Here is a 15,979-nt window from a genome sequence, read left to right on the forward strand (position 1 = left end):
GTAAGCTACATATAATATTATTCGTTTTCTCAGTGATTTTTATGATTAACTTTTAATTATTATGAGCTAATTATCAATTTTATCTGGTTTTTCATAAATATTATTAATTTATAAAAGCATTATAATAAGGAACTCGTTAATGATATATCACTTCGTTCTTACATTATACCGTTAAGCCCCGTCAAGTCAAGAAAGTTGGAAATACGATATGGTCGATTTCAAGGTATACTTGAACCTTGGTATAAGATTTTTAAGTTCGCAAGTGTGGAAACTTTGTTAGTATCGAAACACTATAAAGTAAAAATAAAATAGTCAATGCTCGTTTTAGTGTCTCAAATTCTGTATGTTTTAATGTGCAAACGAATCTGAGCCCTAAAATAAAGCAAATAATTTCCCTTTTACTCTTGCGTATGTTCCGATTGCGAGCGTCCAAATCTTACACTAAGGTCCTCACCTTTACGAGCGAGTGCAATTTAATTCAATATAACCCAATATCCACACAGCGATAACATCGCGGGTCTTACGACGCGGTACTCTCGCTCGTTGTGGTGAGGCCTAACGATACTAAGTACAACTAAGTAAACCGTAAAAGTAGCATTTCTTGGACTCTATTCAGACTTAACTTCGTAGTAACATACCATATCGAAACATCAAAATATATCAATTAATCAATAAAAATAATCTTAACATCCAGTAAATTACTAAGAGTAATTTATTTAATTATTAAAACGGTTTGCATTGAAAATACGACCGCCCTTCTTGTAATTTGACCATATTGTACCCCTTCAGGATTGGTAAATGTTTATTATTTTATACGATAGGCAAAAACTTACTTTTCAAGCTGATTTTGATTTCATGTTTATTTTTATTTTTGCAAGGGTCAGGGTCAGAGGTTTGTCACCAATTCACAAACTGTACAGCCATCTACAGTCACGTAGGAGCGTAATTCAAATCAACACTATGAATGATTCAGACGTTTAAGACAAAGTTATTGAAACAAAGTTTTTGAAGTATGTTGATGTCTTTTACCATGAAGTTTTTTTTACCTTTATTTTATTAACATGATAGTTCTACTATATCGTTTAAAATAATAATCACTTAAAATTTAAATTAAGCCCAGCAAAGTGCTCAAATTCCACATTTTGCCTTAATGAGCATTAATTCAATAACTTCGTAGCTTTTATCGCATCGTTGGTTCGTTAATTCTAGCGATTAAAGCTTCAGCAACGCTTCCTGTCAGTGATGGAAAACTGCTTTAACAATTTAACAATGTTTTATACCTGTCCTTTTTGTTAATAAAACGTTATCTCACGTTTAAATATTTAGTTCAGTCAATATTTAGTTTTTTGGCTTCAGTGCCATCTCATTTGATGATAGTGTTAAAGCAGTATAAAAGTGTTTACGTTTGCGATGCACGTTAGATGGCAATGTTAAAACTTGAAACTTTCTACTTAATTTAAAATTAAAATCTGGAACTCTGCTTTCGTCTCTGGACACTTTTTTACCACTTAACTGAGCGTTATTATAAAAACTATACAAAGTTAATTTTAAAATACTGACAAGCCCCAAACAGTGAATTAAATTAATTAAACAACTGCTTTTACAACACTAGTCAAAATTTGATATTTTTTTTTTATTTGAAAATCTATTTATTTGGATGTCTTAATATTTATAGTCATATATGGAATATGTGATTTTTATTGTGCACAATAGATTATATATTTTATTTTTACATGAAAATGCTCGTTTAAAAAGATGCTGCTTTCAATCATAGATATATAATCATTCAATAATCGATTATACGGATATTTTAAAAACAAATACTTTGGGCACATATAGAGCACGCCACACGTACGAGCTTATGCCATGAACCAAAGTTATTTCATTCATATTCCATATATCTATTATCCAAGCAACAGAACCACACTACAAACTAACGCGTCATGAATATAAGTTTATAATGTAATTCTGTGCAAGAAAACACAACGCAACACAAGTTGCGTGGCTTGCTATAAGTGTGTCTCCACCCTAACCTCGTATATTACAATAACAGAACAAAGCGGGATCAATGTACAATCAGTCAATCAATTGGGCTAACACTTGATAAATATAAGGTACATCCAAAATGCAGGCGTAATTTTATCAGAATAATTTTTATATACACACGGTTTTTTAATTTTAAAAATAGAAAATTAGGAGTCCCGTATTTACAAACACAATTTTTTGTTTAGTACAAACGGACAGGTTTCGTCATTTACATATACAGCAGTATATTTTACGGGCTAATCTCGATAAGTGAGCGTCATATATATATGGTATAGGTACTGAGAGAATATTTACGTTCGGTGAAAAATGTAGCATTTACCCTCCCGCTTCGAACATACAAAGAACACCCCACAAGGGCAGATTTTCACCAAAAGGAACAGAACAGGAGTTTTATAATTGTTATTAAATTACATGGTTTTTATAAACAACAGAGTTCAGGTCCATCGATGAAGGTACTATTTCTATAATTCTAAGAAAAGTCATTCTTCGACCTATGGAAATTAAGGCTTATTTGCTATCCTCCGCGAAAAGCAGGAGAATCTGTACGGTGTTATAATTGCTTTAACCATCTTTATACTCCACAACTAAACAGATCTTCGGCAATGTATTAATTGATAGCCGGTTGGCGCAGTGCCAGTCCAAGGCCGTGGGCTCGATTCCCACGACTGGAAAAATGATTGTGTGATGAACATGGACGTTTTTCAGTTACTGGGTGTTTATCTGTATATTATAAGTATTAATGTGTATTATATTCATAAAAATATTCATCAGCTATCTTAGTACCAACACACAAGCTACGCTTACTCTGGGGCTAGCTGGCGATGTGTGTATTGTCGTAGTATATTTAATTATTTATTTATTTGTTATTTCGTTTCGCTTCGACGCCGGATCATAGGGCGCTTTACAATGAATTATTGTTAAGACAACAATTATTGACTTGAATAATAGTTCAGATGTTTTTTTTACGGAGTATATCAATATAAAACTTAATTTTCATAGTACTTTTATCATGGAATTAAATTATATCCAGCATGTTAGACAGTCTATTGTCTGTTAGTATTGTTGGTGTCAAGTATTTTTTATGGGTGTGTATTTTCTTAAGTTTGATTTAAATATTAGTTAACACAGAACCCGCTCTTTGAAATTGGCCCGTAACATGATTCTGCAAGAAATACAAAATAATATATATTTTTTAAATTTTCATAGATACGACATTCGAAGTGCTTTACGCGATATCTGTCAAAAGAATAAATGACGAAACTATCCTGAAGGAGTCGCCGGCAAACGATATATTTTTTTTAATTAAAAATGAATAATTTGCTTGACTTTCGATAGCTTTATTGTATAGTCAACTTTTTCTTCATTCAATATTTTCGTTACTTTTTAGTGAAAAGAATATTTGTTTCATTATTTATTTTAAAACATACTTTTTTTCCACTAAAAAGTAATCGAAATGTTAGTGGATACATAAAATTAGCACGCTCGGAACCGTCGTCTCGTTTTTAAGTATCGAAACACAATAACGTCGAAGTAAAATGAACCTAATAGTAGCAGATTTAGAGCCGCAAATTACACATTCGGCAGAAATGTAGGGGAAATTTGAGAGCTAAAATAAGGTACATTAGTACCACTTCGCTTTGACAAAACATTGTTAAGCTGCTAGAAAACGAGACGACGAGGAACGACAGCGAGAAAATCTTACACTAATCGTACGTGTATATTTACTTTGGTAAATTGATGAACAAACTAATTTGTCAAACAAATAATAATCCAATTTGTCAGACAAGTATAACTGTCTACCAGCAAACAAAGAAACTCCCAAAGCGGTATCACCTTTCCAAAAATACCGGTATCTACCGTGGTGAATGAACAAGTAACGTATACTGGTATGCAAAACAAATGTACCGTTATTTTATCGTTACCCAAACTGTTATTAAAAGCCCAAACACTTTGAATGGAAAATAAACTCTAATTTCCCAAGATAGATCCTACTCGTTGGTACCTAACCGAAATTATCGGTTACACACTGATAGTCGTGGGGTAGTAAAACTACGCATTAATTTAGTCACTAAGCGCTATTTTTACATTATATCATAATGTTGTATATTTGTTTTGCATATACCCTACAGTACGGGACAATCGCATACATATAGTTAGACCCGTACTGTACTTATAACAGGGTGATATCGAATTCACTAGCAAGTTTTTTTTTTAAATCCTTCCTCCTATGATGACGACGAATACACTATACTAAAAATTGATATAATTTACAATGTAACTAAAATTTTCCATTGCGCACGACGTATTTTAATCATAAATAAATATCTAAAACATAGCACAATCATTCTTGTATCGGCCTATATTATGCTCCGATCGCTTCGACCGTTATTTTGAGACTGCCCGAATATTGACAAATTCAAATTTCATTTCCATGGCATACACTCGTTATTTATTCATAACTATTTCATCAAATCATGATAATTCAAGTTTTGAAAGCTAACAAAGTTTTTCTGAAAAAAAAAACCGCTAATATTTCCGATATACACCCTGTACACATAACGGAACGAAAAATAAATAAACCGGTAGTTACACTACACTAGTGAGGTCCGTTTGTTGCAGGAACGCCGACACACGTAGCGCTTGACGTCATCACTTGCCCAGGTGCCCGTTGCCAAGACTGTCGACCTGTGAATACGAGCCACGTTGAATGCGCACAGCCGTGTGTCGTCGTTCCTAGTGAGGCTAAACGGCGAGCGGGGTGTAAGGCTGACATCTTATAACTTCTACCGGTATTAGTATCGTATCGGTTACTTGGTATAATCGTTTATGGGAACATCACTATTTTTTAGATCGTCGATTTATTAATTATTTTTTATTATTAAACAAACAATTAAAAGCTCATTTGCAATATAAAATCGTTTAATCTCAACATAAACTATTTTTTTTTTATTTCCTGAAATTAAATTTACTTTCCTTTTCATTAAAGTATTTAAAATACTAGTAAAAAAATTTCGCAATAGCCATTAGATATACGCATATCTTTTTTTTTTAATGATGAATGTAATGCTTTGCTATTCCAAATTATTATATTTATTTTTTGGGGGATATCAAAACAATATTTGAAAAAGTGACGATTTTCTTGTCGAAAAGATGACATTTTTTTCGCTTAAAGATATCAGCCTTTGTGATGTGCTAAATGTGTTAACATTTAACACGTACACTTATTATCGAAATCAAGCTACTTTTATACTTTTTAACTTCATTAAAATTTAAAAAAAAAAACAAAGTAAAAACCAAGAATATCCGTCTTTTTTTTAAATATCGGTAAAAACATTGATCATAACCTTGTTGTTTTACTTGATTTTAAATAAAATTATAGTAATTAAACTCATAGAGCCGGCATACCGAAAATGTATTTTTGTACTTGATTTCAAAAATATGCGTGTATGTTAACACATACTTGCATCAACAATTAGTGTGTTATCCGTTTTTACCAAAAGGTGAAAATGTACCACCGCCGCACGTTTACGCTATCAAACAAAATACTTTACAAATTGAACTTTATCCCATGGGAATAAGGTGCAAAATGGAAAGATTTGCCTAATAGCTTAGTATTTATAGCTGGGACTGCATGATTACATAGTTATTTTTATTATAAAACACGAAAATCGTAGGAAAAACTACGATTTTCAATATTAAAGAAATTATTTATGATTTCTTAAGGAGCAATCTGCAATCCGAACTATATAATGAAGCTTCCCGCCACCTTCGAAAGCAAAGATCCCAGCGGTTATGTAGTGAAGGGTTGCATCCCAGCCTTAATTACCTTTCCTTTTTTTTTTTTTTTTGAAAAAGTAACCTTTAGCCCCACAGGACACGATATACACAGCTGCGCTCAAGCTATTATTTGGCTGTTATCCCAAAAAAAAACATAAATAACAGCCAAGTAATAGAAGGAAAAATAAAAAAATAAATAAAAACAGGTGCCATAAATACCATGTGAATAAAAAATAAGATTGTGTCAAGCAACAATAATTCACACATGCAAAAACTTTCCTTAAATTGTTTAAAAACGAAAAAAAAATACAGGGTAAAATGTAAAACACCGACAAGATATTGGTTGTTATAGCCGTACACAAATTCTTAACTAAATTTACAGATCTAAAATACCTATCCTTTTCAAAAAACATGTGATGAAATGGATAGCGTTACTTTCAGTTCTGTCTGTTTAGTCATAAAGCCCGTGTAAAACCGCCAGTATTATCATTGAGTTCACTAAGTTAAAAACATCATGGCCGTTTAAATGGGTATCGTTTTATATATAAGTTTTCCATCTTAGACTGCATTATCACGTTAAAAAAAATAAACATTGGTGTTATAAAAAATAAACTTCAATACCATTCACAGTGTGATGTTTAATTTGCCAAAAAAAAACAATTCAAAACTTTTATTATTAATATAAAAATAACTAATAACCTTACAAAATAAATTCTTCTATTTACACACAATTAATTAACTAAATTATCAAATAAAACAATTAATAATTAAATTCGTAAGGATAATCTCAATCACGTTAAACATTAGTTTAGAAATATAAAATAATAATAATGTAAAATTAACTTTTTACTAACCGTACCTAATGTTTTCATTATGACTCAATAAAAATTTAAGTACTTTTTTTTTTAATTCACTTATAACATAATATGTTTTTTTTACTATTTTTTTCTAGGTTTTAACAAAATAGTTGGTAACAAAAATGGCACCACTAAAAACAACTATATATCGAATCGATTACTTATTTATACAGACTTTGATATATAGTGCTCCCTTTAAAGAAATACACATTTTTATAAAACATGGATTTACTTATTACACGTCAAAGTGGATAATGGACTTTGTTTATTTTTTTCTGTTGTACATTAATATACAACGTTATCATTTTTTTTTTTGGAAGAATTCTAACATCTCTGAGAGAGCACTAATACCAATTGTGTTGTAAACATAATGTAACTAAATTGACTTAATGAAAAATAATACAGTACCTTTCCATAGATTAAAAAGGAAGATGGAAATGGCACTTTTTTATACACAGGATTCTAAGAAAAAGTATAAGGTCCTTCATTTGAGGTGTATTTTTAATCTAGACAAGTTTAGTTTTTATTTAGTACAACACAAATTTTAAGCCCAATTTTTATAGTAATAAAATAAAGATTTTATAAATATAGTTTTTATGATATCTTGGGACATTTTGTAATACTTTAGATCTGCTCACAGGAACACTACTATTTTAAAAGACCCTGTATTTGTCACAATAAAACATAAACTTTCACGTTTTGAGCAAAGCAAACAATAAAAAGTTTCCCTTTCGATCAATATTATACTAGACTATATTATAATGTGCTATCAGTCGTCAGTGTCAGCGAAAGAGTCGCGAATTGTTTTTCGTTAGCGCGCCTAGTAAAAACCAACCTGTATAGGCTTAACTTCAGCAAAAGCAATTAAAGTAACAGGGGCGTCTTACTTAAAGTATGGACATAGCCGTCAGTAAAATAACCAAAATCGGACGTTTTTTCTACTAGATTTTGTACGGGACTGCACATCTAGTACATTGATGATTGAAGTAAAAAACATTAACAATTGTTAAATAAACAAGGTCACACGATTAAATTACTTAAAAGTTAAAATTAATTTAAAGCTGATATGGTAATGTGTTCTGAAAAATTGAAAATAAATCAAATAATTATTTGATTTTTTATTTTGATTTATTATAATTAAATACTAAATAATAATAAATTATTAGTATATATGGATAACGATTCACAATACTTAAGATTTTGAGATAGAATTAAAACATAAATACATAATAACAAAATAAAGAAATTTATTTTATAATATTTATTCATAAATACTGTATTTTTAAAATAGCAATAAATAAATCACGTCAATCGTGATAATTGATGTTTATCAACGAAATAAAATATAATTACGATTTTTATTTAATTAATCAGGTAAAATGAAATTAACGAAATATATATTGAATGAGATTGACAAAGATCCATAACATTTATATATATAAAATATATAAAAGAAGAAATAAAAATAGTCTCACATAGTTTTGGGAAAATTTGCATATTCAATAACATATTTTAGCAAGTAAACAGGGGATTAGTTGAAAGTGAGAACATAAATAGGATTAAATTCTCTTCCAATATAAAATATATAAAAAATATACTATTTCTAGGTGCCTAAAGATTGGAATGTTATATATAAATACAAAAATGTTCATAAAATATTTATCTCATAATATTCATTGTCATAAAATAGTTATAAAAGTATGTAACCCGGCGGTACTTCCCTAATTATAAATTTTGGTAATGTTACGTTTAAATTTTGTAATAAAATAGTTTAGATTATGAAGTCAAAAACTAGTTATGTATTAATAAAAATTATATTTTCCGTTTATTGAATTAAATTTTTAAATCAAAACTTTATTTTAAACTAGATAAAACTCAACCACTTTTTAAACTAGATAAAAATCACTCTAAGCTTACACGATGATTTTACTTGTATTCAATTGCACATAAACGATTGCAACATAATTCTTTGCTGTAAAGTCACCTGCAAATATAATAGAAAATGGTATACTTTTCGTAACTAATCCCAGCTAGTTAGCTAGTTTTTAATATAATGTATAATAACAACAATGTAAGAATATTTGATATTAAATATTTAATATGGAATATAATAATTATGTAATATAGGCATATTCATATATTATGTGTATATCTTATATGCTTAAAAGTTTGCGTTGCTCACAATTAACAATAATAATATTTTTTACCCATTATATTTCTTACATTGTGATTCTCTAGTCGTTACTGAATATAAATTTAATATATTCAATGCCAAATATTTATTAAAATAAAAAAAATTTAAATGTACAATAATGTATGTAGGGTAAATTATCCAACTATAAAGATACTAAAGGACTGCTATGGACAGTTTACACGATATATCTATATACTGAATAACTAGTGTTGATTTTGCCGGATATTATAATAGCACTGTCAGAAGTGCAACTTTACTTAAAATGCAAAACATTTTAAGTAAAGTTGCAAAATGGCCATGTTAAACTTTTTACCATTTTTAAGGTATTATTTATTTAAATTTTGACTAAAAAAATTAGCGGTCGCAGTAGTTGGTGGAATTACGGTAATAGGGTATGCTTTTCCTATGTGTTAATAAATATATAACAGTTTATTTATCATTTTAAAATACCTATTAAATTTATATTAAGTAGCGAATGTGAGCGTTCACCAATAAAGTAGACATTTCTAATAAATTCTCTTAAATTATTTTTTTTTAATAAATTTTCGTGCAATAGCAGCATAGAATAGACAACCATAAGAGAGATAACACACTAGCAATTTGCGAGCATGTTTTTATTGAAACGCTATTAACTTGCTTCAGAAATCACCAGTGTGACAACACCCTAATAAGCAACAACCATAGACAACAACGATAAAATGTATAATATAAAATTTGTACATACAAATATTATGATATAGAATAAATATGTCAAATTTTAAAAATTTACTAACTAGCTCTATCGTAACACTAAACTAAAACATCAACTATATTGAATAATAGTTTTAGTAAAAATATAAACACTGTCTCAATATTTTTTTCATCATAAACAATGCTTTATTATTTGAAATCAATGCAAGTCTGTTATTATTGTAAGTTAATAGTCTTAATGACGTAGTTGGCGAGGTAAACAGCGTATTTATAAATTTTTAATAATTTTTTGAAATTAAAAAAAACCGGTTCAAGATTGCAGCTCGCTTAATTTAATTAATTGATTTTGATTTTGGATCATATTTCTTATTTAATTACACCTAAGTTTTTTCCATTAGCTGTCAATTTACTGTCAGAAAAGGTATATAGACCCAAAAAAAAACATATTTTTAGTACTTAGGTTACAAAAACTGTAAATAGAATTAAATATAGTATATCCAGAACATACATCCATATTTATATACAAAAAATGTACTTTAAAATACATTTTTTGTGGTAAATTTAACTATATTTAGCCTATATAAAGTCGATTACGTGTATATATATTGGGCAAAACACATGCATTGGTTCCACCAAACTTGTCGTTCGCTTTTCATATACGACACCTTTTCTTTCGTACACCTCGAATACTTGAATGGTTTTTGAGATATTTTATTATATTGAAGTGATAATAAAACCGACCTAATATTGCTAGATTTAAAGTAGCACATTCCGTACTGCCGATATTTATTCGACTAAGTTGCAAATATGGACGCCTTAAAACGAAGAGAATTAGGTCAATTTTATTATAGGATGTTAAATATGATATTATACTCGAAAACCATTGACTATAGTGAGTTATACAATCGGGATCGTGTTAAGGGATATTGTAATGTCACCGATATTTTTTATTTTAGATGGTTCTAAAGTTATCCCTAGTTATAGATTAAACTTATCCCAGATTGATCATCGAATGGATACCATATAAGCAAAGCGGACCAAAAGTTTGAAGCGCGACCTGTTCTTTTTTTCTAATCTACTCCGGTGGAGGCGGCGGTACGGCCGGCGGTGGCATCGCTGGTAATGGAGGTTGGTGATGCCTCGGCTGCTGTTGAGGTGGTGGGAACATCCCATAGAAGTACCCATCCATCCCCATACCATAATACAAGGGAGGGGGAGGTTGAAGCATGAAATACGGCAAAGGGGGCCTGAAAGGTATATTCCAACCTACCTTATTTATGGGCGGGGCCTCGTGCCTCGACATCTTCTGCGGGGGCCCGGGCTCGTGCGCTCCGGTCCTCTTTCTCGACGTTTCTAATACCTCCTTCGATATCTTGATCTTTATCCCAGAATTTGGTGGAGGAGGCGGCGCTGCCAATCTCTCTTTTGGTATCTTTATCTTTAATCCTGGACTTGAGGATGATAACTTATCCCTCGGGATTGTTATTCTTAGAGTACCATCGTTTTCAGGAACAGGTGGTGCCGGTTGTTCCAGCTTCTTTTCTTTCTCTTTCTCCTTATCTTTCTTGTGTTTCTTTCTTTCCTCTTTCGATTTGTCGCGGTCTTTATGTTTGTGTTTATCTTTCTTCTTTTTTTCCTTCTTGTGTTTGTGTTCGGGTTCCTCTGTTTGGTTTTGGTTTTGGGGTGGATTTTGAGGTAGCGGGTTCATGTTAGGTGGGGGTTCGAATTGTGGGGGCGGTGCCATCGGAGGTACGATTGGCTGTGCAATTTGTACAGGAGTTTCTATTATAGGCTCCTTTTTGATTTCCTTAGGAGACTTTTTCTCCATAGGAACAGTGATGGGAGCAGGTTTTGCCAAACTCTCTTTGAGTAAATTTGAAACAAGTGTTGGATCAGTTTCTATACCATTGAGGGCTCGAGTAGGCTCAGGTTTTCTATCTGGGCCCCTCGCTCTAATGGCGTTTCCTCTCTGGGAGTCACGCATCAAATTTTCATAACCAGGGGTCTCATCTATCTTTTTAACAAAAGGCACTAACTCCGGTTCGGAGTTTGAAGGTAGTCGGGCTCTTTGTTTATGAGGTTCAACCACCTTATTTGGTGGGGATGAAAAGGGGGACAAAATTGTAGGGGGTTGCATGTCTCTGACAACAGTTGTCGGGTCTGGGCGTTTTTTGTGGGGACTTGGAGGTTTCTGTTCTGGGGCAGAGGTGGGTTGGATTGGTACGGGAGGGTTTTGCAGCCTCGGTTCTTGTCTTGGCGCCGGTCTTTGTGAGGGAGCTTGGGGAGGGTTTGAAGGTGGTCTTCTTGGAGCCGACGCCGATGCGGACGCAGCCGCAGCTGATGCTGAAGGCGTTGAAGCATTTTCGGGGGAAAATAAAGATGGTGGACGAGTCCTTTGGGGGACTTCCGTTGGTGGTTGGGGATGAGGGACGCTTGACGATGGTCCAGGAAGTTGTCTATGGTGTCGATGGTCGTGCGGAGGTTTGTGATGGGGAGGTTTATGTGGCCAAGGATGGTGTGGTTTGTGGTGTTGGCTAGAAGTTGGCCTATGATGAGGTGGGGGTGGATTTGGCCTGGCATTGGGTTGGGGCACACCAGGCCTCTGTTGCAAGGCTTGTTGCCGTCTCTCTCTCTCCTCTCGCCTTTCTCTCTCCTCCCTCTCTCTCTTCTCTCTGTAAAGATTGTAGTCTATCTTCTGTGGTTGAGGCGCGGGTGGCGCAGTAGTCGCGGGTACATAACCGCCTGGACCGGGTGGGAGTTGGCGACGTCTTTCCCGCTCGTACTCTGTGGGATAAGAAGCATTTTAATTCAAATCAATTCGTAATACTACGTAGGTTTTGGAATTTTAAATAAGTAAATACCTTTATCAAATGACTTGTCGATCTCGTCGCTATTGACGAGCGAGTGTTTCTTGTCGAAGGGCGAATTCGCGACGCCCGCCGAGCCGGATGGGTGTGCGTTGTGCGGGGAACCACCGCCTGTTCACAAAAAAATAGGATGGAGCGAACTTTCTCATCAATGGAAATGAAAATAATAAAGTTAAGTTATCCCACAAAATAGAAATAAAATTCGCAAAATGTTAAAAATTGGTGGAAATGTTCAGACCCATAATAAATGACGTGTGGTGTCCATGAGCGCTGGGATACCACAGATAAATGCGCATGCGCATTTTTTTATTTATCCCACTACAAGCGAGCACTTGAATGCGATCTCACTCAGTAAGTTATGATGCAGTCCAAGATGCTATCAGGCGAACCTGTTATGGGTATACCCTCTTTATCAGTTTCTACGCGGTGTCGACACAATATTTACTAAATACGATGTGTATTGCTCTACTTTTTACAAAATTTAATAAACTCGTCTTTGGGAACTGCCAATAAAAGTGAAAACTATATCTATGTACATATATATACAAAGTATACACGGAACGATGACGAGAGTTTCACGCTGTTTGTTAGCCCAAAAGTACACATTTACAGGGTTAAATAAAAAATACCAGAATGCTCACAGCCTCTTAGTAGTAGTCATTAAAACTAACAACTTTTGTTCTACGACTTTTCCGATCGCCGTTGCCAATTCTCTGTTACATTACAGAGTATCTATATAAAATATTGACTATTTCACTATAGAGTTAAAAAGTTTATTGTTTTAATGTAACAACTATAAGCCGAGAGCTTTTTGATATTTTTTTTTAACCCTGTATACAGAGTGCTAATATGGCTCATGGAAAGCATTCGGTGACCTTGTTAACCCAAAAAAAGTACTCAATGCACCTAAAGAAGTTTAACTTCAATAAATAAACTCACTGTTTGACATCGTCATCATTTTCCTCTTCAACCTGGACGGGCACTTGTCGAATATGTGCAGGAACTCTGCGGTGAGGCGCTCCAACAGTTCCGTGGTCACGCTTCGGTCGACGTAGGAGAACCAGTGCCGGCCCTCGTGCGACTGTGGGATCTGTGGCGAGGCAAAAACACTCCTATTATAAACGATTATATTTTAATGTAATTTATCGCTCGAGAACGCGAAACGATCGGTTTTGATTTGAGAATGTTGCGACTAAATTATTTGTTGCCGCTCCGTGCACTTTTCCATTTACATCCCTTTTTTTCTTACTTGTCTAAATAAAATAAAACTGTAATCCTTACATAAATAGCAATTTTGGGGTTCAGCATCTAAAGGGTAAAGCAGGACTCCATTATTAAGACCGCTGTCCTTTCGTCTGTCTGTCACCAAGCGGTATCACATGAACCGTTATAATTAAACAGGTTTCACAAATGATGTATTTCTGTTGCCACTATAAGAACAAATACTAAAAAAAAAATATGTTTTCTCTCTGTACTCTCATACAGCATACATGATTTTTTTGCCGTTTTATAGACAATGGCAATTTATGTATCAATAAATACGTGTGCGAGTCCAATTCGCACTTGGACGGTTTAATATCGTTTGATGCATGCTTATTTATAGCGTCGTGTTTCCTGTTTCCTTGTTGGGGTACCGTGTTTGCAACCCGGCACGCACCTCTAACTTTTCGTAGCTATGTGCGTTTTATGGAATTAACTATCACATGCTTCAACAGTCAAGGTAAAACATCGTGAGGAAACCTGCATACCTGAGAGCCCTCCATGTTCTCAAAGGCGTGTGAAGTCCACCAATCCGCTCTTGGCCAGCGTGGTGGACTAAGCCATTCTCATTCTGAGCGGAGACCCATGCCGTGGTAATGCGTTGACGATGATGATGTAGATCTGTAATCTTTTCACTAAACAGTAATTAAGATTGTATACATAAGAAAAAGCTTCAATAAAAATGGAGATGAAATGGTAAATAAGTTTTAATTCTCAATACCATGCAGAATGAAATTTAAATTTTTTATGTATCGTACGCATCAAAAGTGCCATAAAAGTCAAAGTCAAAGTCAAAAATATCTTTATTCAAGTAGGCCCACAGGTGGCACTTTTGATGCGTACATAAGAATTACACGGTAGTGAGATGATGGCGATAACCACATTCGTAAACTTAAAACTAAAGCTACGAGGGTTCCAAACGCGTCCCGGTCTAAGAAGAAGCCCACAACAAACTTAGCCGGGTGTTTTTTTTTTTTTTGTTATCGCCATCTCACAATGTAATTTTAAATTATTAGAAGAGCAACCTGGTTAGAGCAATAATTTACACCCAAGCTTTTTTATCGTTTACGTAGTCCTTTATACTATAATAGGACTTTTCTATAAGCTTACGTTTAATACAAACTTTGAACTTTTTAAGAGACATCTCCAAGATGTCAATTGGTAGTTTATTGTAGAATTGTATGCAATTTCCTTTAAACGAATTATGAATTTTATGTAACCTAGTATATTGCACTGTAAGTTTATTCTTACTTCTAATGTTTAAATTATTGCAGTCACATTTTTTCTTAAATTTAGAAATGTTTTTATGGACGTACATTAAATTTTCAAATATGTACTGACTATACACTGTCATTATTTTAAAATCTTTAAATTTATCTCTCAATGACTCTCTCGGACCCATTTTGTAGATAGAACGAACAGCCCTCTTCTGCAGCACGAAAATAGTGCTAATATCAGCAGCATTACCCCAAAGTAAAATTCCATATGACATAATGCTGTGAAAGTAACTAAAATATACCAGTCTAGCAGTTTCTACGTCGGTCATATGGCGTATCTTCTTTACCGCATAGGCAGCAGAACTAAGCCTGTTCGATAAATTATTTACATGAGGGCCCCATTGAAGTTTAGAATCTAACGTTATTCCTAGAAAAACTGTCGTATCCTCCAGTTTCAGTTCCTCATTATTAAGTAGTACAGTGGTTTTCACGTGTTTAACATTAGGTAAAGTGAATTTTATACACTTGGTTTTTTTTCCGTTAAGAACCAAATTATTAGCTTCAAACCACTGTACCACTTTAGCGAGAGAGTTGTTTACGTCGTCAAAAGCTAGTTCACGTCGATTTATTTTAAAAGTCAGTGATGTATCATCGGCAAACAGAACTATCCCGTGTTTATCCTTGGCAAGGTAAGGAAGGTCATTAATGTAAATAAGGAACAGAAATGGTCCTAATATAGACCCCTGTGGGACACCTATTTTCATAACTGATCCATTAGACCGTTTTCCATTCACGTCGACTTTCTGAATTCTATCGCGTAGATAGTTACTCATTAAGTCTAGAGCTACACCCTGAATTCCATAGTGGTGTAGTTTCCTAACTAACGTTTCGTGTTGAACACAATCAAACGCCTTAGATAAGTCACAGAACACACCAAGTGCATCACGTGACTCCTCCCAGGCTTCAAATATGTTTTGTATTAGCTCAACACCTGCGTCGATTGTTGAGCGACCCCGTGTGAAACCAAATTGCTTAATATGAAGTAAATTATACTTATGAAAATGGTAAAGT

At 33.4% G+C, this 15,979-nt stretch overlaps 1 protein-coding gene across 4 annotated transcripts in view; it reads right to left on the reverse strand.

Annotated features, from left to right (window-relative positions):
• The window catches only part of LOC120624875 (cyclin-T-like), a 69,054-nt gene that overhangs the window by 39,711 nt on the left and 13,364 nt on the right, over positions 1–15,979 (reverse strand). For 2 of the 4 annotated variants that reach the window (XM_039891629.1, XM_039891632.1), the window contains 3 exons: positions 13,371–13,521; positions 12,426–12,542; positions 9,710–12,348 (listed from right to left, as the gene is read on the reverse strand). In XM_039891629.1, coding sequence (XP_039747563.1) covers positions 10,640–12,348; positions 12,426–12,542; positions 13,371–13,521 — 1,977 coding nt within the window. In that variant the 3' untranslated portion in view covers positions 9,710–10,639. Of the gene's footprint in view, positions 1–2,846; positions 4,732–9,709; positions 12,349–12,425; positions 12,543–13,370; positions 13,522–15,979 lie in introns of those variants that run through there. The other 2 variants (XM_039891631.1, XM_039891630.1) reach the window with 2 other exon arrangements.

The sequence above is a fragment of the Pararge aegeria genome, chromosome 7 (assembly GCF_905163445.1).
Source record: "Pararge aegeria chromosome 7, ilParAegt1.1, whole genome shotgun sequence".
NCBI lineage: Eukaryota > Metazoa > Arthropoda > Insecta > Lepidoptera > Nymphalidae > Pararge > Pararge aegeria.